The 25194-nt window shown below is 40.0% G+C and overlaps 1 protein-coding gene across 1 annotated transcript in view; it reads right to left on the bottom strand.

Moving 5' to 3' along the window:
• Positions 1-24931, bottom strand: part of YTHDF2 (YTH N6-methyladenosine RNA binding protein F2) — a 30284-nt gene extending 5353 nt beyond the window's left edge. The window contains exons 1-4 of the mRNA XM_070384218.1: positions 24577-24931; positions 24054-24078; positions 23403-23482; positions 18849-20435 (exon numbers count right to left, since the gene is read on the bottom strand). Coding sequence (XP_070240319.1) covers positions 18849-20435; positions 23403-23482; positions 24054-24078; positions 24577-24603 — 1719 coding nt within the window. The 5' untranslated portion in view covers positions 24604-24931. The remainder of the gene's footprint in view (positions 1-18848; positions 20436-23402; positions 23483-24053; positions 24079-24576) is intronic.
• Between the last annotated feature and the right edge of the window lie 263 nt (positions 24932-25194).

Below are 25194 nucleotides of genomic sequence, written 5' to 3'. Positions count from 1 at the left end.
AGTAGTTAGGACTTCACACTTCCACTGCAGGGGACATGAGTTTGATCCCTGATCAAGTTTGATCCCTGGTCAGGGAACTAAGATCCCGCAAACCACAGAGCACAGCCAAAAAAGAAAATCAAAGCAAAACACAACAACAAAATCCCACAATTTGGCTAGAAACAGAAATGAATCAGATGACCCTGCTTGAAGGGCCCATGACTGCCCAAATCTATGATGATGTGAGCCATTACACAGCCTTAATGATAAATGATCTGGTCCCATCACTTCATGGGAAATAGATGGGCAAACAGTGTAAACAGTGTCAGACTTTATCTTTTTGGGCTCCAAAATCACTGCAGATGGTGACTGCAGCCATGAAATTAAAAGACGCTTACTCCTTGGAAGGAAAGTTATGACCAACCTAGACAGCATATTCAAAAGCAGAGACATTACTTTGCCAACAAAGGTCCGTCTAGTCAAGGCTATGGTTTTTCCTGTGGTCATGTATGGATGTGAGAGTTGGACTGTGAAGAAGGCTGAGCGCCGAAGAATTGATGCTTTTGAACTGAGGTGTTGGAGAAGACTCTTGAGAGTCCCTTGGACTGCAAGGAGATCCGACCAGTCCATTCTGAAGGAGATCAGCCCTGGGATTTCTTTGGAAGGAATGATGCTAAAGCTGAAACTCCAGTACTTTGGCCACCTCATGGGAAGAGTTGACTCATTGGAAAAGACTCTGATGCTGGGAGGGATTGGGGGCAGGAGGAGAAAGGGACGACAGAGGATGAGATGGCTGGATGGCATCACTGACTCGATGGACGTGAGTTTGAGTAAGCTCCAGGAGTTGGTGATGGACAGGGAGGCCTGGCGTGCTGCGATTCAGGGGGTCGCAAAGAGTCGGACACGACTGAGCGACTGAACTGAACTGAATGATACGTGAACAACTATCTTAGTAATATCTTAACTGGGCAAGAATTTAGCAATGGATGCTAAATCTAAAGGGTGAATATTTGATGAGGAGCAAGATATTTATAGTCTCAAACTATTTTCCCACTTATTGAAAGGAAAACAGTACCTTTACAATGAAGAACCAAGTGAATACCTTAAGTGATCAAAGTAAACACTACCAATTATGGCATAAACAGACATCTTACGCCTCCTAATGTGATGCGCTGAGGACAGTCACTTATGTAGTATTCCTGTCAGAAAAGCATAATCTGATTATACACTGTGACGAAAGGAAACTTTAGACAAACCAAGGACGACATCTACAAAAACAGAATTCACATACTCTTCAGAAATATCATGTAAAAAACAAAAAGGGCGAATGGGTGGGATGCTGGTGTGTGATTACGTGTGTATAACTGCAGATTAAGAGACTAAAAAGACATAAAACTGAAAGGTCCTGTACTGGGCCCTGGACCACAAAAAAATTGCTACCAAGGACATTAAGACAACTGGTAAAAATATGAATACCATGTGTAGATTAGACAACAGTACTGCATCCATGTTAAATTTCTTGATTCTGAAAAACTGCACTGTGGTCATCAATGTATGCTCTTCTTTTTAGGAACTATACAGCAAAGTATTGAGGAGAAAAGGGAATTTTCTCCTTGGAATGCCTTGGAATTTACTTTCAAATGATCCACAAAAAAATTTCACACACATCTCCAAAGAGAATGATGAAACAAATCTAGCAGAATATTACACTGGTAAATCTGGGTAAAGACTATTTGGGAGTTCTTTGCACTGTCCTTTAAATTTCTCCAAATTTGAAATTATTTCAAGATAAAAAGCTAATAAAATGTGGGACAGTTCATTTAATTCTGCAAAAATTGACTGCATTAAAAAGCTATGTTTGGGGACTTCCCTGGCGGTCCAGTGGTTAAGGCTCTGCACGTCCAATGCAGGGAGTGTTAGTTCCATCTCTGGGCAGGGAACTAAGACCCCACATGCAGGTGTAGCCAAGAAGTTTATGTTTACCAACTCATGAAACTTTGAAATGTGTTTATTTCCTCTTATCTATACTAAAATCATCAAACATGAGAGTATTTTAGCAAACGAAAAAGAAACAAATCTGCCTATCAGCTTTTTACAAGTCTTTTAAAATGAGAAAAAATGACAGAAAAGATTCTAACACAAGGACCATTATTTTAACCATTTGAGACATTAAAACCTTTTAGGTTTCTATAAAATACTTCTCTTACAAAAGGTCTTTTCTTTTACTTGTTTGACTATTTCTTATTACTGCAGGAATTCCAATAAATTTATTGCTTTGACAATCTATGGTCAAGACTTCATTTATCAGATGTATTTATAACATTTCTAATCAACCAGTGCTACCATGGTAATATTTAATAAAGAAAAACCTGGGGGTGAGACAGAAGAATGATGATAGATATACAATAAAAGGAAAGAGCAGAACACATAAAAGCAAGCTGAGACATCCAAGGGGTCCAGGTCTCAGATGGAATTGCCATAAGCACAAAATGTACTTGTCTTGCTGGACACTCCAGCTTTTATACATGGAGATGCTACTGATCCACCAAAGCAGGGGAAGTGGTAAGGCATATTGGCTTTCCCCACAGTGGTATCATCTTGCAGCCTATATTTACCACATTTTTTAAACCTGGTGTCATATGCAAGGCAGCTATAGTGTGATCACTGGTAGGAACAGGCTGGAGTGGCCAGTCTAGGTTAAGCCCCTATATAAGATCCTCAAGCACAAACACAAAATTAATCATGAAGTCCTAGTTAAACAGAAAACAGACCAAATGCTAAAAGGAAGGAAGATGCATTCCCAGAGCTTTACAATACTGTGATGTAATAAAGAACAAAGGAAAATAGCAAAGCAAGATTTTACTGAATTCACACTGCATCACAAAATTCCCACTAGAACATTCACCTAATCTTTAAATCAGTTCACAATCCCATTGTTCATTGTTCAATAAAGGAAAAAATCTTATGAAATTAAATAAGATAAATTTAAAGATATTAACTAAGAATATATAAGCCAGGGCAAGAAGTTTCTAGGCCTCAATATCTGGTCTGTCACTTAAATAACTAGAGGTTAATACACCATCTATCCATCATATTTTAGTCTCTTCTCACCTTACATCTATGACTATAAAATACAAAAATTTATTTTTTTAGGAAAAAATTTTTATTTTTTTGTATTTCTTTTAGGAAATATCCTAAAAGCCACAAAGTGGCAATGTTACTTAAAGTCTGCACATTTTAAATCTCTTTCTGAAATTCTTTAAATCTGCTTAATTTTTCCTCTATTTAGCTTAATATCCTCTCTCATCTCTACTACCACTCCTCTCCCCACTTTTAAGTGGGCCACAAACACAGCAGGCACACACACATCTATTCATCAGATATAATTTTATTAACTTTAAAATCTGATGTCTATCCTCTGAAATAAAATTTACTTAACAGCCCTCAACTAAATCTTATGTCCCCATGGTCCTTGGTAGATAAGAACACACACTTCACAACCTCTGGCTGAAAATAAGAAAATGGTAGACAGTTTAACATGAGAAAATAAGATTATACTAAAATAACTTTCACTGTTTTATATGGTTTATGGAATAAATCTTTTTTTTTTTTTGGTCCCGCTTTGAGATTTGTGGGATCTTATTTCCCTGATGACCATGGATTGAACTCCTGCCCTCAGCAATGAAAGTGTAGAGTCCTAATCACCAGACTGCCAGGGAATTCCCTGAAAACAATCTTAATAATCCCTGATGTTGTTAATATATGCATTACGTGAATCTAAGGGCAGAAAGATCACAAGCTATATATAATTAATATTCTGCCTTCCCCATAATGAAGGAACAAAAATATCTTCCATCAATTCTCTAATTTAAAGCAGAGCTATAGTATTTTATTTAAAGTATCTTCTATCTTCTCCCTTTTGAGATTTTCTAGGTGCAGAAATGGACATTTAGTTGAAATAAACTTCTAGGAAATGACATAGGAGCACCAGGATGAAGTAAATGCATTTAACTATTAACTTTTCCTACCATCACACTTACAGAGTTAGTAGCTGAACTCCTATATACATTTCACCAAAAGGGTTAGAAGTAAAAGCCTGGATAATCTACTATTTTCAAGCCCTGAATAGTAAGTCTAACTAGTAACAGAACAAAGGGTAAGACAGATTACATTTTTTCAGTTATTCTTCAAAAATAACTGGCTCTCCAATAAGGAATACATTTGCACAAAAACTAATTTTACAATAAAATCAATTTCTGAAAACACTTCAGAATACAATTTAACAAATAAGGTTTTTTAATAACTTGTCAATCAAACCCCCCAGCTCCCAGCATTTGACAGTAAGTACAGAAAATGAAGCAATCACTGAACATGTTTCCCAGCTATTTGATAAATGACATAGCCTCCAGTTCGACCTTCAAAAATTTCCAGTGGAACCATCCTCGACACCTCCATGAATACCTCTCTAGTCCAAGCCACTGTGATCTCTCAATAGAACTTTGCTACAGACTCCTTTTAACTGATCTCTTTCAGTATTGTGCCCTCCTCAGTCTGTTCCAAGAATGGGGACCCAGCAGCATTATTAAGTACTGTATCAAAAGTTACCGAAGAATTTGATGTTTGACCCAAAATAAACACAAATGTATGTATATTTATGTGTGTATATATATATTTATATGCCTGAGATTATGGCTAATATTAATAAAAGACCTGTATGCAAATACTTCAGTCATATATATATATTTAATCCTAACAACTCAGTAAGATTCTCCCCCTATTTTCATAAAATACTAAGGCTCAAAAGGTTTACTTGCTCAAATCACTAAGAGGCAGAGAAGGCTCCTAGGCTTTTCACTACTATGTTAACAAAACCAGACTCTATGACTCATGCTCAATCAATAATACCAACCTAATGAACAATATATAAATATCTAAGTTTTTTAAAAGGCCCATTATACATAATATACTTCACAGAATCCCTTCCCACAACCCCCCAAAACTAATTACCTTTAAAAATCAGTTAACATCTTTGGACAACTTCAGGATGGATAGTGGCCACTAAATCTTATTCCTTTAAATTATCTAACAACTCTAAACAATTAAGGTGCTCATAAAAAGGAAAATACAATAAAATAAGGTAAAACTTAAAAACATTAAAGCCTCTCAGAAGTAGAAGCCTCTGAGGAGTAGATTACAGCATGAAGTTACACGCAGGATATTCAGTTACACTGCCACCTTTTAATGAACAATTACAGGCAATTCACTGGAGGCTCATAATATTGATAGCTGATGAAAAATACTACTCAAAAGACCCTTTCAGCCTTAAGGTAGGCCACAGTATAAAAAGGTATACAGCCAGGCTTACCAGACACATATAACTTCTAACATTGTTTCCAAACATGAAGTCTTGAGACTAGCAGGCAGAGACCGGGAAAACTTTAGGCCAAAGGAAGAAACTTCCAGGAAAAATAAGCATGAGGAATTTGAGGCGGGGGAAACACAAAAAACTACCTAATGACATTCATAATTTAAATACAAGGGAATCAACTATGGAGCTGAGAAAATGCAGATTCCAAAGCCTCAGCTTCAAAGGTGCTCACTTAGTAGGAGAGGAAGGACAAGAATCTGTCATATAGGTACTCTCAAATGGTAACTTGTAGGACTTCTTGCTTGGTGGTCCAGTGGTTAAGAATCTGCCTGCCAATGCAGGGGAGGTGGGTTTGATCCCAGAGCAACTAAGCCTGCGTGCCACAACTACTGAACTGGCGCCCTAGAGCCTATGTCTGCAGGAAACCTGCGTACAACTAGAGAAAGGCTACACACAGCAACAGCCAAAGATAAACAGTAAATAAAATTTCTAAAAACTAAAAAAAAAACAACCCAAAGAACCATTTATGTTCTCCCTTACTCCTGCTGTCTGTCATTAGCAGCAACTCTCAAAAGGTTAGGTAGATACAATTTGCTCCATTTTTATGCTTGTGATGAGGGAAGTTTTAAACCTAAGTGCTTAAATAAAGGTTTAAGTTTCAATTAATTATGCTCTCCTCATATAGGCAACAAAGAGGTGACTGGCTATAGGCATCAAGAGATAATAGATCATTGCTGTTAGCTACTTTACTTTAAATGATAAATGCGAAGATTCAGCAAGACCAAAGAACAAAAAGCTTTGGGGCACAACAAATTCCAGCTCTTTTACGACCTAGCCAGTGTCTTAAGAAAGTTATTCCTTTTTGAATCTCAATTCCCTAACTGTAAAATGAAAATAATCTTGGGGATTCCCCAGCATCCAATGGTTAAGAGGACTCTGTTTCCATTGCATGGCGCCCAGGTTCCACCCCTGGTGGGTGGATCCCCAGTCAGGATCCCCTCCCCTCCCTGAGCTTCATAGTGGGGCTAAAAAACAAAACAAAACAAAACAAAACAAAATCTTAACTATTCTACAGGATTGTTACAAGGCATGTGCAATAACATATGGAAAGTGCCTTATATAAACGTGCAAAATAATGGCTAAATATGGGTGAATATCTGAGGTGTTAAGGGGGAAAAAGCAGGATTAGATACTATATAGAATATGATAACTACATAAACCACTGAACTGTGCAGGAAAATCAGCCAAAATGATGCGTGGTTTTGTCAGAGCAGAGAAACTATGGGTCAGCTTTCATTTATATTTTCAGTGAAAAACAAATGCAATGGGAAATATGCAAATGTTAATATAAAACTGGCACCCAAATTTAACACAAATTAAAAATTCAGTATGCTATCCACACCAACTGCCAAAAAGGTCCACATGAAGACAAAAGCTTCTATATGTCTACCCTTTATAAATGACTTCATGTTTTACACAAGTTATCTGTCCAAAATTTTCAGCTTTGACACATGTAGCAGAGTATTAAATATCTTGTTTCATAAGAACCAACAGGTATTACAACAGCAGTAAATGCAAGAGTTGGAAAGAGCAACTGCCTGCTTCTTCCCTTCCCTGCCCCCCACATTCAACAGCTGAAACTTGAAGACTTAGCCATTTTCTTCCTTCATCTTTCTTTCCACATTCTTTTTCTATATACATGTCCTTCCAGACCCAACTCAACTCGTCTTCCATAAAAATGACGACCCTGGTCTTGCTATTCTTTTCTTCTGTACTTAGTTTCATACTGTAAACTTAGCACTTTAATACACAGTATCCAGCGATCAATGCAAAGAAATAGAGGAAAACAACAGAATGGAAAAGACTAGAGATCTCTTCAAGAAAATCAGAGATACCAAAGGAACATTTCATGCAAAGATGGGCTCGATAAAGGACAGAAATGGTATGGACCTAACAGAAGCTGAAGATATTAAGATGGCAAGAATACACAGAAGAACTGTACAAAAAAGATCTTCAGGACCCAGATAATCACAATGGTGTGATCACTGACCTAGAGCCAGACATCCTGGAATGGGAAGTCAAGTGGGCCTTAGGAAGCATCACTAAGAACAAAGCTAGTGGAGGTGATGGAATTCCAGTTGAGCTATTCCAAATTCTGAAAGATGATGCTGTGAAACTGCTGCACTCAATATGCCAGAAAATTTGGAAAACTCAGCAGTGGCCACAGGACTGGAAAAAGTCAGTTTTCATTCCAATCCCAAAGAAAGGCAATGCCAAAGAATGCTCAAACTACCACACAATTGCACTCATCTCACACGCTAGTAAAGTAATGCTCAAAATTCTCCAAGCCAGGCTTCAGCAATATGTGAACCGTGAACTTCCTGATGTTCAAGCTGGTTTTAGAAAAGAAAGAGGAACCAGAGATCAAATTGCCAACATCCGCTGGATCATGGAAAAAGCAAGAGAGTTCCAGAAAAACATCTATTTCTGCTTTATTGACTATGCCAAAGCCTTTGACTGTGTGGATCACAATAAACAGTGGAAAATTCTGAAAGAGATGGGAATACCAGACCACCTGATCTGCCTCTTGAGAAACCTATATGCAGGTCAGGAAGCAACAGTTAGAACTGGACATGGAACAACAGACTGGTTCCAAATAGGAAAAGGAGTACGTCAAGGCTGTATATTGTCACCCTGCTTATTTAACTTCTATGCAGAGTACATCATGAGAAACGCTGGACTGGAAGAAACACAAACTGGAATCAAGATTGCCGGGAGAAATATCAATAACCTCAGATACACAGATGACACCACCCTTATGGCAGAAAAGTGAAGAGGAACTAAAAAGCCTCTTGACGAAGGTGAAAGAGCAGAGTGAAAAAGTTGGCTTAAAGCTCAACATTCAGAAAACGAAGATCATGGCATCTGGTCCCATCACTTCATGGGAAATAGATGGGCAAACAGTGGAAACAGTGTCAGACTTCATTTTTCAGGGCTCCAGAATCACTGCAGATGGTGACTGCAGCCATGAAATTAAAAGACGCTTACTCCTTGGAAGGAAAGTTATGACCAACCTAGATAGCATATTCAAAAGCAGACATTACTTTGCCAACAAAGGTTTGTCTAGTCAAGGCTATGGTTTTTCCTGTGGTCATGTATGGATGTGAGAGTTGGACTGTGAAGAAGGCTGAGCGCCGAAGAATTGATGCTTTTGAACTGTGGTGTTGGAGAAGACTCTTGAGAGTCCCTTGGACTGCAAGGAGATCCGACCAGTCCATTCTGAAGGAGATCAGCCCTGGGATTTCTTTGGAAGGAATGATGCTAAAGCTGAAACTCCAGTACTTTGGCCACCTCATGGGAAGAGTTGACTCATTGGAAAAGACTCTGATGCTGGGAGGGATTGGGGGCAGGAGGAGAAAGGGACGACAGAGGATGAGATGGCTGGATGGCATCACTGACTCGATGGACATGAGTCTGGGTGAACTCTGGGAGTTGGTGATGGACAGGGAGGCCTGGCGTGCTGTGATTCATGGGGTCGCAAAGAGTCGGACACGACTGAGCGACTGATCTGATCTGATCCTATACTGTTTCATCTAAGACACCTCCTCCAATACACACCATCTTATACTATTTTATCTGTTATCTCCTCCCTAGGGTTAACTGGAGTTAAATTAGTTCAATTAGGGATTGTTTATTCAGCAAGGGATGAGAAGTATTAGGGCAATATTTACTGAGCTAGCTGTCAGCTCCTGCAGGCTTGCAGAACTCAATGGTGAGGAGATCACATTTGCTTTCCCTAATTCAGGTAACAGAGCTTTTTCTCTTCTACAAGAAACTCCTAACTAGTGCAGGTGTCAGTCCTTATCATACAGTTTTTTAAGACAGTCAAAGCCAATACTGTAGCATCCCCAGCTTCTGTGAGATGTTTTCTTAATCCCTCCCTTTCTCCAAGGCTAAATAACCAATAGACCTAGATGAGATGCTGAAGCAGCAGATTCCTTTCGGTTCTTGTTTCAAAACAGATCACCCCAACTCCCAATTCCACCTCCTTGCAACCATTCATTCATTAAAAAAAAAATTCCTGTCCCATAGTGGGTTCCCAATTCTGCTTCACAGAGGAGGTACTTTGAAGATCACGCAGAGGGGGAAAAAACACTGAGCATGTTAAGAATCCTCCTGTAAAGCAGGCGACCTGGGTTCAATCCCTGGGTTGGAAAGACTCCTGGAGGAGGGCATGACAACCCACTCCAGGATTCTTGTCTGGACAATGCCCAGGGACAGAGGAGCCCATAGGATTGCAAAGAGATAGACACAACTGAAGCAACTTAGCACAGCACACATGTGAAATTAGCCATTCATGGGGTTCTGAGCAAGTGTTTGGAGCAGAAAAAAAAATTGCGAAGTTAAAAAGTCTTAAAACTTATAGGACTAACCTTTACTTCTGGTAGATAAGCAAAATGGTTCACATCTCAGTAATTCTTGGTTTATACTACTCAGAGTAAATACAAATAGTAAATGATTCTAAAATTGTTAACCACTCCTTGTCCCAAACTATTCAGGTTTGGAAAAATGGCCCCCTCTAGATCAATCTTTACCCCTATCCAAAACAGAATACCGGACTTCCCTAGTGGTACAGTGGAGAAGAACCCACCTGCCAATGCAGGGGACACAGGTTCCATCCCTGGTCCGGGAAGATTCCACATGCCTCAGAGCAACTAAACCTTGTGCGCCCCAACTATAGGGCCTAGGGCAGCAACTACTGAAGCCCGAGCACCTAGACCCTGTGCTCTGCAGCAAGAGAAGCCACCGCGATGAGAAGCTATCGCAACACAACTAGAGAGCAGCCCCGCCCACTGCAACTAGAAAAAGCCCACCACACAACAAAGCAAGACCCAGCACATAAATAAATATAAAAAAGAAAAAAGAACCAGAATACTGACATTTTCAATACTCAACTGTATTTCAGAAACTGTTACATGGTCTAATTCACCAAAACAGCCAATACTAACTAAACAGAAGCTGGTCTTACTTCATTACATCTCTTTAAGACTTGGTTGGAATAGACAGCTTGGAAAACTTAGCAGGTTGGGAAGGGTTAGAAAACTATAGAAACAACAGCAGAGTCTGTTGAATAATGTGTGGAAGACAAAACCTTCAAACCCTTAACCAAGCACTCTCATGTTACTTTTATTCAGATAGTTGTTGGCATTTGCAGTCATCTGCTACCTCTCTGCAGTCTCTGAATAAGTTGATTATACCCCACTGTTTGAAATTCTACTCAAGATATAGCCCTTTCCTGGTTCTCTTTAAAACTCAAACTACTCCCTCTCAATCTCTCTCACTTGCTCCCTCTTTAATTCATCCTTTAAATTGTGTTACTGCTGGGGGTTCTTTCTTTGGCCCTCTTCTCTCACTGGACGTTGGCTCTGGAACCACAATAAGTAGAACATCAGCTCTGCTTTCTTAGTTTGGGTAACTGTGCAGAGGTATTTACTCTTTAGAGTTCTCTAGTCTTCATCTGTAAAACTGAGGTAAGTTGTATCTATACCACAATGATAGAATTAAATGAAAACATACATAAAAATATGTATTCAGGACAGCTGCATACTATAGACACTATAGAACATATAATTTCGGCCATTATTTTTATTACCAATATTCTTAAAAAATCTTAAACTCATCCATGCCTTTACCTACACTGAGGGCTGAAAACTTCCAAATTTCTATCAACAGACCTCTCTCGTGAGCCCAAGATCCTACCATCAACTGATTGTACCACAGGTACCCCTAATACTATTTCCAAAAGCCAACATATCTTCAAACCCTAACCTGCTGCTCATAGTACTTTCTAAGTTTTTTTTTTTAATAACTATCAGCAAATGTTTCTATCACATTTCCCCATTCCCACTATCTTGATTCAGGCTCTCAGTGTCTTTCTCCCAACTATTGTAAAAAACTCTCACTTGGCCTCTGAGTCACCTCTACCTCTCTCTATTCATTTAACAGATGATTTTAGTTGCATTGCTAACCTGAGTTTCCAATTTCCTACCTATAAATTTTGTGTCTGAGAGTTGGTGCGGGGATTAAAGTAAACTATGAAAGTGCCTAACAAAGTTAGTGCCCATTACTGACTTAAGACAACTGAAATGAAGACGTATGTCAAGACTTCACTGGCTCATCAATCTGAACAACTTCCTTGCTAAACTGGATAATGATTCTCAAATTGTGGAAGACTAATTCCTCAAATTTTGTGTTATTCAAAATATGTTAGGATAGAGACATAAGTGTGTTTAATCTGCATTAAGGGAGCTTCCTGGTAGTCCAGTGGTTAGGACTCCGCACTTTCACTGCAGGGAACATGAATTTGATCCTGAATGCCTCACGGCAAATCTGCATTATTTTCTCTATCACTTTTAAGTCTAGACAATCAACAAAAATCAAGTTCTGATTTGTATACAGCATTTGCCAATTTCTGTAGTGTCAATAACATAGCTGACCTCAAACTAAAAATGGGCTATCTGTAGGGCTAAGAGACATGCAATTGCAGTGTATTATATTGATACAGACATAACTTCAAGATTGATTAATTTAAATATTATGGTTTAATGGTAATAACAGTATTCTAAATTTATGTAGTTTAATTTACATTTCAAATTGTAGTTTATAATGTAATTAAACATAAATAGAAATCTAAAACACCTATTAATACAATGTATTTAATTTTTAAATTCATATAATTTGTTTAATGATTGTATTTAACTGGCTTGCTAAAATTCTTGAAACCTAAACAGCTGCCTCACAATGAGCAAGCTCAAGCACATTATTGGACTTGGACACTGAAATACCAACTCCACCACTTGTACCTATGAGATCTCTATACAGAACCTCTTTGAGCCTGCTTCCTCATCTAAAATATGAGAATGATATACTAGATGGGAAAGCTAAACTTTTATGTGCAACAAGTTCCAAGCACTGTGCTATCATTAAGTGCTTATTACCCCCTTACTCATTCTATTTGATACAGACCAAATGCTGTTTCCTCCATGAAGCCTTTCTTAATTTCCCCAAACTTACCACTTCTCCAGAAAGCCAAACTATTTCTTCATCCCTCTGTTACAGCTCTTATCTCATATTTTATCCATTTTGTTGTACACTTAACAACACTATTTGGTCCTAAGACAAAGATGGTGCCTTGTTTATCTGTTCTATCCCAGCAATTAACACAAACACATTTGTTGAAAGATAGATACAAACAAAGGGCATGCTTCAAAAAGTTCCAAATTCAGCGTCACCTATCCTCTTTTGGTCCTCCTTTAAGAAGGCTACAGAGAGGCATTTAATCTATCCACAAAGCAAGGAAGGTGAGTAATACAAATAGAATTCCCTCAATCCTATTAGCAAAAAGACAAGTAAATTTATCTGCAAGACAGAAAACATAGACTGCCTTAGAATTTTACAAAACATTCAAGTTTGCCATCCTGATTAAAACAGGATGCCCACTCACTAGTTCTGAAGAAGTAATTTAAAAAAACAGGAGTGGGATATTGTTAAATGGAAAGAACAATACTCCCTGGTTATTTATTTCTTAAAGATTTAATAAAACAATACATGTAGCTAAAGTGATGGCTTTTTCCTTTCTGATTTTTGCATCACCAAAACTTTGATATTTTAAATTTTTTTCTGAAGTTGAAAATGAAGTCGATATTTGTAAACAAGGAACTGAATGTCCAAGTTAAAGGGTGAGGGGGGAAAATGAGAGCTGAAAGAAAAAAAAAAACAAAAACAACTTCCTTATAAAGAGAAATATTACTTGTGCCAACACTACAGTAAACCTAGATTTTTTTTTCTTTAAAAAGGAAACAATTATGTGGTAATCACCTCTGTTTCTTTGCTAAGTCTTTATTACATTTTAGATAAGCTTTTCATTAACACACAATAAATATATTAATAACTACCCAGACACCTAATCTATACTAAGATCCACTGAGAATTCACAAATCCTTTCTGTCATCTATCTTCTTCTAGCCTCAAGCCCTTTTTTATATTTTATATGTAGTTAAGTATTTAAGTCAGAAATTATAGAACACAAACAAAAATAAGGTCTTCCAAAAAAGACCTCTTTTGTATCATCAATTCCTCTCCATGAACCTCAAATGTTATCAAGCCACCTAACTCTCTCTTCCTGGAGAAGGAAATGGCAACCCACTCCAGTATTCTTGCCTGGAGAGGAGCCGCCTGGCAGGCTACAGTCCATGGGATTGCAAGAGTTGGACAGGAGTAAGCCACTGGGGAGAGAGAGAGAACCCTCTCTTAACCCTCAATTTCTCTGATCTAAACTACCCCATATGTGAATCTTCTTTACAATTTATCTAATAAAAGTCCTTTGGGTCTTTTCTTCAAACCTTCCTGTGACTAAGACTTCATTTTTAGAAAAGTTCTCTCTTTTATTTACAAAAATTTTCCTCCCTATAACCTCTATCCATTGATTCTAGTGCTGTCACTGACATGAAGAATAAACCTACCAGAGTTTTTAAAAAGTTATATTCCCCTTCTAAATCACCTCTACTAAGCTAAACACTATGATGAGAAATAAGACATAAGATAACATGTCTAAAACACACTGTGAGAAAAAGTGAGCTGAGAAGTGAGCTGTATACATACAGTAATAGTACAGGTCCACCTTTACTTCTACAAGTTTCCCACTGCCTTTCATGTGAAGGTTACATCAGGGACCTCCTCCAACCTGATTCAAATTAGACCCTACCCTTCATACCTGTTTTTTTAAGCCAACTTTGTATCTGTCTCAGTAGATTCCTTCTACATCCAACTAAATGCAAATCAACTCCCTTTTCCTCAACTGATCTCCAAACTTCCTTACGAGAAACACATCTGACAATCTCCAATTAGACTTCTTCTTGAACTATACAAGAATTCCTATTCCAAATTATCTATACAGACTTGAGCTGTTCTGAAACTATGTTCACTCTTTTCAAAATATCTCTGGCTATCCTCTACGTATCTTTTAAGGCACAGCTCAGAGATCACTTCTTCAAGGATTCTTCTATGATCAACCAACCCACACCCCAAACTGGGTTAGGCAATCTTCAAGCTTGCAAACTGGCACTCTGTGCATACCTTGAGAAAACACTTTCCATTTTGTACTGTTACGTGTCACTAATGTAAGGCTCCCTGACAAGACTCCTCCGATTTTTCTGTAAAGTCTAACACATTGTAAAATTGTTCAAAGAAAAGATAAATAACTTCATCTCAATTCTTACACACCATAATAAATTTTCATTACATCCAAACACAATTAAGTCTCCATTTTTAAGTCCTCTGCTTAAAAATTTGAATCCTAGGGAGGAGGGTTCAGGATGGGGAACACATGTATGCCTGTGGCGGATTCATTTCAATATATGGCAGAACCAGTACAATATTGTAAAGTTTAAAAATAAAATAAAATTTAAAAAATAATAATAAATAAATAAAATTTAAAAAAAAAAAAAGAAAAAGAAAATTTGAATCCTAGAGGTAAAGAAATCCTACTATTCTCACTTACTAGTAATGGAATTTTTTAATATTAAAAAAAATTTTTTTTAAACCTTAAGCCGTTGTCATTATAATCACATTTTCTCTAGATCTGTCTCTCCTAAATTCCCCTGAGCTTTCCAGTTAAACAACTGGATAAACCCTTACCCAGGTAATCTGGCTGAGTCTAATGTTGGGCTAGGCTTTAAGAGAATTACACAGCCCTTAGTCCCCTCTACTAGACTATCATATTTGTTGTTATTGTTTAGTCGCTAAGTCATGTCCAACTCTTTGTGACCCCACGGACTGTAGCCCACCAGGCTCTTCTGTCCATGGGATTTCCTACGCAAGAACGCTGGAGTGAGCTGCCATTCCCTTCTACAAGGGAATCTTCTCGACCCAGGGTTCAACCCCACATCTCCTGCATTGACAGGCGGATTCTTTACCACTGAGCCACCAAAAAAGCCTATCTTATTTTTGCCTAAAGTTAAAAGGCTAGAAAGATAAAACCAAGCCAACTATTTTATGAGGTTTATAAACAAAGTCATCACTAATGCAAGGAGCAACTGTCCCTCTATCCCAGACTACTCCGAAGTTGAGATAGAGGGAAAAATTGACTGTCGCTGCCTTTTGAATATCTGACAGAGCTCTCTCAACAAAAAAAATTTTAAGAAAAAGGCTCATGGCAATGTATAGCACAGCCAAGATCTTCAAAAAGCATGTACTTTGACCCAGCACTTAAGGATAGGTGTGAATCAATATTTATATCTTAGAACGTTACAGTGAGTGAGTGAAAGCCACTCAGTCATGTCCGAGTCTTTGCAACACCATGGACTATACAGTCCATGGAATTCTCCAGCTCAGAATACTGAAGTGGTAGGTAGCCTTTCCCTTCTCCAGGGGATCTTCCCAACCCAGGGCTCGAACCCAGGTTTCCCATATTGCAGGCGGATTCTTTACCAGCTGAGCCACAAGGGAAGCCCAAGAATACTGGAATGAGTAGCCTACCCCTTCTCCAGAGGATCTTCCAGACCCAGGAATTGAACCGGGGTTTCCGGCACTGCAGGCGGATTCTTTACCAAGTGAGCTATCAGGGAAGCCCCTTAGCATGTTTACAACAGTGTTATTTTAGCCGGGAAAAAAGTATAAAGAAGCTGACATACTCAACAGGGACTGGCGAATTACAATAAACCTTTGATAGAATACTATGAAGCCTTCAAAAGTGATGTCACAGAAGAAATATTTAACAATTAGGGGCAAGTTCTAAACAAATGCAGAGGGGCAAGTTCTAAACAAATGCAGAAAGAGTTTACAAAACAGTATCCGAGGAAAGTAAACCACATACCAGAAGTCACTAAAATTTGCTGGAAGCATCAAGCCAGACAGCTAAGAGATTCGAGCCAGATAGATCTTGAAAAGATTTTATGATATTGAATTAGATCATGTGACAGAACAAGGCAAAAATGGGTGTAGTTCTGCTTCACTGTGTTCTGCCAAGAAACATGCCCAATCACAGAACTTTAGAACAGCTGTGACATCATTTTTAGGATGAAGTATTAAGTACTTCCCTACTGACTGAGTTACCATTTGGTCAAAAGATCTTTTGCAATCTTGTAAATAATACCAAGGCAGACACACAAACACCCCACTTAAGGGAGTGTACTGCTTCAATGAGCTATCAGTCCCATTCTCATGAAACTTGTTTTATCTTGGAAGCCTAACAGACTAAAAAGTACAGTTTACAGTCAGTTATGTAAGCATGTTAAAGAGTAACAGTGGGCAACACTGGAGTAAGGCAATACTGACTGAAAGCGTAACTGGATTCGGAAGCAATCGTAGGGACCTTCCTGAAACCTCAGCAAGTTTTTCTTACAGAAAGTAAACTAAAAAGTAATCTGACACAAGTATAATAGCTTTTATTTTTATTTTTGGTGATTAGTTCACCTGAGAACAATTAGGATACTCATTCATCAAAAGTCTTTATGGAAGATCTATCAGTTACCTTAACAAAGACCTTAGCTTCATTACTACACTCACTCTTTGAAAATACAAGGCTGGTCAATGTATCTTACACCTTCTTATGAAGTTTTATCATTCACTGAACCACTCAAGTGAATTTAATACTTGATAAAGACTGAACATAAGTTAACAATCCTCAAACTTGCTACTTCAATTTTAAACAGCTTCCCCACTAGTTCTAATATACACAGAATGATCTTAACAGTTACGCTGTACATTCCAAAAAATAGTCCTGTCTTTGCCTTCTTACTTTTAAAACCACAAAATGTAGAACAGAACTTTGCAGATGAAAGCAAGTAGGTTCTTAATATATAAGACACTATGCATGTTCCAAGAGATTAAACCAAGCACCTGGATGCCCCTCACACACATTAATAATCTGCTCTGCCATTACATGATGCCCCAAAAGCCACAGTCTCCTCTCTTGTTCCTCCAGAAAGAGAAGCCTGTGCAGACATACTTAGAGCCTTTCACAAGTTTGGCAAAAATAATCAACTATCTTTTTTCTACAAGATTACAGAGAATTTTAAGTTAAATTATTAAAACTCTAGGAAAGGAGCAAGTTTTTTCTGACAGCCAACTTTTCAGTAATCTGGCTCTATCTCCACAATACTTCAGCATCACTGACAAGTATATCTTTATTTCTTATTTGTCTGTATATATAGGAAGAAAAAAGTCAACCATCCTGTTTTAGGCAACTACAGACCTCTGATTCTGTACTATGGAGGTGGAGAATCTACCTGAGCAAAGTTATTCCTTTGAGCAGTCCTCCTTTACAGAGGCAAAAGAAGTGCCTCAGGTCCTAGATCAAGTACAGAAGATCCCTATGAATTAATGACCAATTCAAGGAGAATATATTTACATAACCGTTGCTGCTGCTAAGTCGCTTCAGTTGTGTCCAACTGTGTGTGACCCCATTGACGGCAGCCCACCAGGCTCCTCCATCCATGGGATTTTCCAGGCAAGAGTACTGGAGTGGGGTGCCACTGCCTTCTCCATGTAACTGTCAAGTTTTGTTTATTTTACATTTGAAACTAACCACTCAGGATTCTATCATTAATGAAAAAAATTTTAAAGTATTATCTCCTTGCCATTATCTTTTCACCTACTTTCTACATTTAAATATGTTTAAGTTCTGGATAATACATGATCTGCCCTGACCAGTATTTTATCATTCGTTTACGGTCCTTACACACTCAATGCACAGGACCAACTCTTTCAAATGTATTCAACCTTTTAGTATAGATCTATTCCCCATCACTCTGTCCAAGATAACCACCTGTTACAGAGAAACAAGAAAGTGGATCTTTAGGAATACAGCAAAATGTTAAGAGCAAGAGGCCAGCTTTTTCCAACCATCTGTTTTTCAAGTTTTATAAAATAAACAAACTTTTCTAATGGGAAAAATATCTTGGAAAAAAAAATGATTAAGCAGAACACTACAAAAGATAGGAATAAGGAAGAAAGTTCTGAAAAACATCCTCCTTAACACTGTCAGTTGTCAGCAGGCAGGCAGAAATGTCAGGGCTTGGTGACTCTTGAAAATAACTAAGTACCCAGCTAGGCCAAAACCTGCAACAGAATTTTTATCTTTTTCTCTGCCACATTACAGCCTCAATCTTTTCCTACTTTCAGTTCTGTTTCTTTCACTTCAATTACTCCCTTTGTGTACTTTTCAGATTCACTCTTCACCTGTTCCTGCATAGTCAGTTTCTCTATGGTTTCTGCTTTCCTTTAACTTAAGCCCACATTTCTGTCCCCTATTAATGTTCCCACACTCTTTCACACTAAGGTTCAAATAATAAGACCAATTATCCTCCCATAAAGACTTGAACTGTTAAATGATACTTGTGTTATTTACAAAGCTTTTATTAACGATTCAGTATTATACTTCTCCTGTTCTCTCTAGTTCCTTCTCCTTCCCTTAAAGTTTTAAGAAGGGTAAGCTTGTTACCTTTTTAACACTTTCTTCTTCCTCTTGGCGTTTCTCATAGTGTGAGAAGTCATCAAAAATGGAAGTGGTGTGCTTGTAGCTGGCTATGATTTTCAACACCTGCTTAGCTTTTTCCAGAGGCACTTCCTGAGTGTCCCTGGAGTTGGTCACTGGTTTATTCTCGTTGTTCTCTAGGCGAATGTGTCGCAGTTGGCTATTGGGAACGTCCTTCACAAAAATCCACCTGACATCAAAACGGCCCTTCCATTTGTCCTGGGACCACACACCTGCACATGTGTTGTAGTCCACAGCAGATTTCATTTCTGCGACACCACAGAAGTGTCCACTGCCGTTGACACTGAAAAGTAAGTAAACGGGGCCTTTCCCGTTCATGGAGCGATAAGCAGCATCCAGTCTCTTGTTACCATGCTCTGTGCTGCACCAGATATTATACTTAATGGAACGGTGGATATCGTCCTCGGAGTAGCTCTTAATGATGAAAACCCGGCCGTGTTTCAGATTCCAGTCAAAATCCTTGGGGTTATAGTTATTAATGGACCGAAGCTTCTCCAAGACGGGATGAGGTTCTGAAGGAGTAGATCCAGATCCAGCCTGAGTCTGTCCTACTCCATTACCATCCACCCCATTATGACCGAACCCACTGCCACGGTTCCGAGGTGCTACCCAGCGGGTTGGCTGAGCTGCCTGCTGCTGCACTGACAGCTGAGCAGGCTGTGGTGGAGGTGGAGGCAATGGCTGCGTCTGTTGCCCTACTGATGCCTGAGCCACTGGTGGGCTATTGTTAGCCTGCTGACCTACAGGCTGCGGAGACCCTTGGGTTGGCTGCTGACCTATATTCTGAACCAAAGCCTGTGAGGGGGCTTTTGCCACAGGACCCTTGTTATCCCAAGTTCCAATATCCATGTTATGCTTTATTGGGGGTGGTGGAAGACTTGACCCTGCAATGCCATTCTTGGTCTTCAACTTGGGTTGCTGTTTCGCAGGCTTGCTAGCAATATCAGCCCAAGATGCTGGTTTTGGAGGAGCAATGGTAGCTGGAGGCAAACTATTGGAAGCCACGATGTTACTAGTAATGGACCCACTACCAACAGCAGAGCCTACAACTTTTGGAACATTGCTTGCAACTTCTGTGCTACCCAACTTCAGTGCTGCCATCCCTTGGTCTATAGTATTCATGCCAGGAGCCTTATTGAGGGTCTCACTGGCAAAAGCTGACTGTCCATCAATCATGGCTCCACCCAAGGAGCTAGGTGCATAAGCATAATTGCTACTATATCCAGAACTCTGAGTAGACTGTCCCTGAGAACTGTTATTTCCCCAGGCTGAGAAGTCAATCCCACTGGGAAAGAAATTAAAACCATGCTGACCAAGAAATGGAGTGCTACCCAGGGCTCCTGGTTGTCCAAACATTGCATCTGGTAGAAAGTGAGGCTCTCCGTTGCTGAGCTGTCCATAAGAAGTTAGATAGGGCATGGCTGTGTCACCCCCAGTAGACCAAGCAGCTTCACCCAAAGAATAGGAGAAGCCAATGGAGGGACTGTAGTAACTGGGTAAGTAGGAATCTGACATGGCAGTATATGCATTATTCTGTGGAAGGAAAAAAAAGGCAAATTAGAACTAAACACAAAAATAAATAAAACAACCAGGACATTTCCTCTCCGAATTATTCATACAGTACAAACATTTCAGCCATTACCATAAAAATGAGTGGTTTTTTTTTTTTTTCAGATGGTCTCTTCCCATAAACTTGCTGGCATTTTTACAGACTAAGATATTTTGGTTTAATCATTGAAGTGTTTAAACATTTAAAACTAAACTGACATACAGTGAACACAGGCCTTAGCTTTTAGTGCTTCAATTCAGAAAAGGGAAAACCCAGCATCTCACCAAGTGCAAGTCCTGTTCTGTGAGAAAGAATGTGTGCTTAGCTGCTCAGTCGTCTCTGACTCTTTGAGACCCCATGGACTGTAGCCCACCAGGCTTGTCTGTCCACGGTGATTCTCCTAGCATGAATACTGGAGTAGGTTGCCATACCCTCCTCCAGCATATCTTCCCAACCCAGGGAGAACCCATGTCTCCCACACTGCAGGTGGATTCTTTACCAGTTGAGCCACCAGGGAAGCCCAAGAATACTGGAGTGGGTAGCCTATCCCTTCTCCAGGGATCTTCCTGACCCAGGAATGGAACCAGGGTCCTCCTGCATTGCAGGTGAGTTCTTTACCATCTGAGCTACCTGGGAAGCCCACTCTCTGAGGATACCTTTATTAAAACCACTATCTCTGGACTGAAGGAATGGGAATACTGACAGAACAGAAGAATATTCAAAAGAGTTTCCTATTAAAACTGCATTGTATAACAAATAAAACAACAAAAAGAACTAGAAATTTCAATTTCTATCCCCCAAATCTGTGCAGCCATTACCCAACCATAAACCAAAAAGAAAAGTTCAATACATCTAGTTTATAATATAGCTTTCTGGCAGACCATTTGAGAACATCAGTAGATGCCACTATTTAATTATAACCTTAAATTTTAAAAAATGAAAAAAAAAGTTATAACCTGGAAAGAAAGTGCACAGTGGCTTCCAGAGGATTCAAAACTAAACAAGTATTGCTATTTGTTCTGTTTCATCTATAAAAGTAAAGGCTGTAGCTAAAATGTACACTTAACTTTTCCATTAAAAACAGGAATTAATTTCTAAAGGCATGGTACAGTCCGTATCTTTAAAAAAGGAATCATCCTTGATAATAACAACCATAAAAAGTTTTACCCAACTAGTCTTCATATTAGAAAACATTACATTGTAAAAACATTCTTTCATCTGTGCTGACAGTATTTTAACTTTTTTTTAAATAAACCCTACAACTCACAAAGTAGTCCCTTAAATCAAAGTAACAGATACATACAATTGGTTTTTATACACCCAGAGTCAGCTCAACTCAAAAATAGAGTGCTTTATCCTAACTTCAAAAGAGCTCTGGTATCTAAGACTCCACTAACTAGTCAATAGGGAACGTTGTTCTTGATAACTATTAATATGCTAGGTCTGTATTAGTTTGTATTATCAAAGCCAAGAGTACTTCTCCCTGGCCACTAAAAACACATCTCTTGAAGATTAAATTTTTTAACTAATGCAGTTTACTCAAATAGTGGTGCTTTTCTCAACCCATTTAAAATTTTCTTTTAAAAAACTAAGTGACATATACCCTCAAGTTTACAAAAAATCTAAGTCTCAAAGATAGTGTTATAATTTTAACAGCCCCAAATTCATTATAAATAAGAAATTCAGTCTACACTTAATACATTAAGCCTGAAGAATTATTTCAAATGTGATAAAAATTGGTTAAAAAAATAATGAAACACTCTTGACAAACTACAAAGATTCTTAAATTATGTCTTCTCAACCAAAATTTATATACCACCCCCTAAGTTTTTCAAGACATTTAAGTTTTAGCTTTCTTTGTAATAAAACAAATGCACTCATTATCACAGGTTATATTATAACAGCTGAATACCTACACCTGATCTGGCAGGTTCCCACATGCCCCTGAGCTCAAAACTGAATTACACAATGTTTCACAAGAACTACCTAGAATTATGTTTCCAAATGCTCTCACTCTCCCTGTTATGATTATGTAAGCAAACTACTTCAATAGCAGGAACCCAGTGATAGTTCATTCCTCTACTTCCTTCCCTACTTTTCCTGATTAACTGGTTGTCTTCTGTAAAAACTTTTCCCCAATCACTTACTTAAGTGGTTTCTACACTTTCAATGCAGAAACTTTTACATAAGGAATCAGAGAGTTTTACCTAAGAATTAGGCCCAAACATGCACTCTCACTAACATGTCAAGTTATTCCAAACTATTATATACATCACAGAGCATCTGTTCAGAATTTATATAAATGTTCCATAAGCTTCTCTATCTTCTAGGATATTCCGAATGAGTTACTGTCAATTTTCCTTTTGGCTAATTAGTCTGGGGAGTTATATTTATTAGCTACAACATTGTGGCTGTGTCTTCGGGATTCAAAATACTAATACAAAGACCTGCCAAGTCAAAACATTTTGTGTGCACAGGTCATGTTCATACGTGAACCTACATGCAACTCATCTTCACATTAGAAGATAATTACATTGCAAAAACTGAATTCCATTATTCTTGATCTATCTTTGTGCTGAACACTATGTTATATCACTTTAAATCCATTTTGTAAATTCTATAGCTCCCCAAAGAAGCCAACGTGAAAAACGTTTTAGGAGTGAAAATATTTAACACAGAAAAGTACTCTTAAGTTTCACACTGTTAGATTCTTGGTAAGGAGGAAGAACTACTCAAACAAGTGTTGCTGTTAGTACACTATAAAATGTTATCAGTACTAGCCTCAGAGAATTGTTTGCTGACAATAAAGATGAGAATCTTAACAGCCTACAACATCTGTAGCAACTTTTTTAAAAGTCGTCCAGTGAAAATTAGATTTATTGATAGAGCAGAGCAAAGAATAAACGTATACTACATCCTACGATCAAGCATGTAAATGGTTAACTACTCACGGGCCTTGCCTGTGGACTCAAGTAAGGTTCAAAATCATCATCGTTTAATCCATCCTTTTGATGTACAGATCCATTTTGTACTAGAGGAAAAAAATTCCAATTAGGAGTGTCTCAATCGTACAATCTACCTCCCAAATTAATCAAATTACCTCCTAACAAGAGAAAAACCTTACTAAACAGAGCAAGTTTGTATTTCAGAACGGTAAAGATGAGAGTGAATGCTGAGCAACAATTCGTCAGTGAAAATGTCTCCCTCCATCCAGAGAAAGTTGATCTAAAAAGGTCATTTAATTGGCTCCTCTAGATTTCAATTCCCTCCCGCTTCCCCTCCCCCACCACATGTGAGTACTTCCAGAGTGGGATCCACGAGGATGAAAAACAAAGGCCTTCTAAGACCTACAGGAAACTAAGGACCTGGAACATTTCAAGACCGATTCCACCCCCCACTTCTAATGAATTACTCCTTGTTCACTAAAAAGCTGTTCGTCAGCTGCAGGAACACACCGAAAGGGTCAAACACTCAAGTGTGTGAGGCACCTGCAAACTAAGCGGCTTCCGAAAGGTCCTCTCCCCGGGGCGCTTCCCGGAGACCCCGCCCCCCCACTCCGGGTCCCCCCGCCCGCCCCGGGCCACCGGCGGAGCCGGGCTCACCTTTGTTTCCTTGACCTTTTGGTCTCTGCAGGCGAAGGAAACGTCGCCGAGCGGCAAGTCGTCCGAGGAAGAAACGGAAAAGGAAAGACAAATTAAAGCCGGGCCCGAGAAGGGAATAAAGGCGCAGGCCTGAGGAGCGGCGTCAGGAACGGGGGTGGAGGGGAAGGCTGAAGATGGGAGGCGGGGGAAGTGCGAAGCCGGAGGGGGCCGCGGAGAGGAGCCGGGGCCGCGCCACAAACAACGCGAGGGGGCCAGGGCTTCAAGGAAGGGGAAGGAAACAAGAGAAAAACGAGGCCCTCTGAGAGGAAGGGACGCGGCGCGGCCGGCGGGCTCCGAGGCCCGGGGAAGAGCGGGGAGAACGGGCCGAGGGCGAGGCGCTGGGCGCGGCCGGCCTGAGAGGCTCGAAACCTGGCCCGCGAGTGGCGCCGCCTCGCCTTGGCCCGACTGGGGGCGGCGGGTCCGGGCCTAGTCAGGCTCCCTCTCGCCTCACACAATGGCCGAGGCATGCGGGCCGGGCCTGTACCTGCTCCAAGAGGCTGCTGGCCGACATGGCTCTCGGATCCTCGCGGGTGAAGACGGCGGCAGACTCTCCTCAGGGCGGCGGCGACAGCGGATGAGCCCCGGCGACGAGAACAGACGGCGCGGTGGCGGCTTTTGTCCCTGACACTCCGGGGCCTCGGCGGACGCAGCGGAGACACAGCGCGCGGCTCGGGCTCCGGCTCCGACTCGGCGACGCTCTAGCCCGAGAGCTCAACGCCCGTCTCTATGCCTTTACGCGCGCGCTCGCTCCTCGCAGCCGAAATAAGAGCGCCGGGCGGCGGAGGCGGTCGGCGCGCGCGGCGCGACGCTGACTCTCACATTCACTCACCCACGCGGAAGGGGCCCGGCGCGAAGCACCCCGGGAAGGCAGAGGCGGGACCGCAGCGCCCTCTGGTGGTGTGGAGGAGCGGAAGCGGCGCGCCCGGCCTCCCCGCCCCCACCGCTTCGGGTTTGGGGCCTAGGAGGGTGGGATTGGCGGCCAGGGTTGCACCACGAGGTTTTGACTAACAGCTGGAGCTGAAGAGAGTCCCTTTAGCTTGAGGAAGCCCACAAAAGTTGGTTTTTCGGGGAGGAAGCGACCCTCAAAGGCTGAGCGACCTTA

This window comes from Bos mutus, chromosome 2 (genome assembly GCF_027580195.1).
Source record: "Bos mutus isolate GX-2022 chromosome 2, NWIPB_WYAK_1.1, whole genome shotgun sequence".
Classification (NCBI taxonomy): domain Eukaryota; kingdom Metazoa; phylum Chordata; class Mammalia; order Artiodactyla; family Bovidae; genus Bos; species Bos mutus.
The sequence above is the reverse complement of the archived record's forward strand: the minus strand, read 5'-3'. Positions and strand labels throughout refer to the sequence as shown.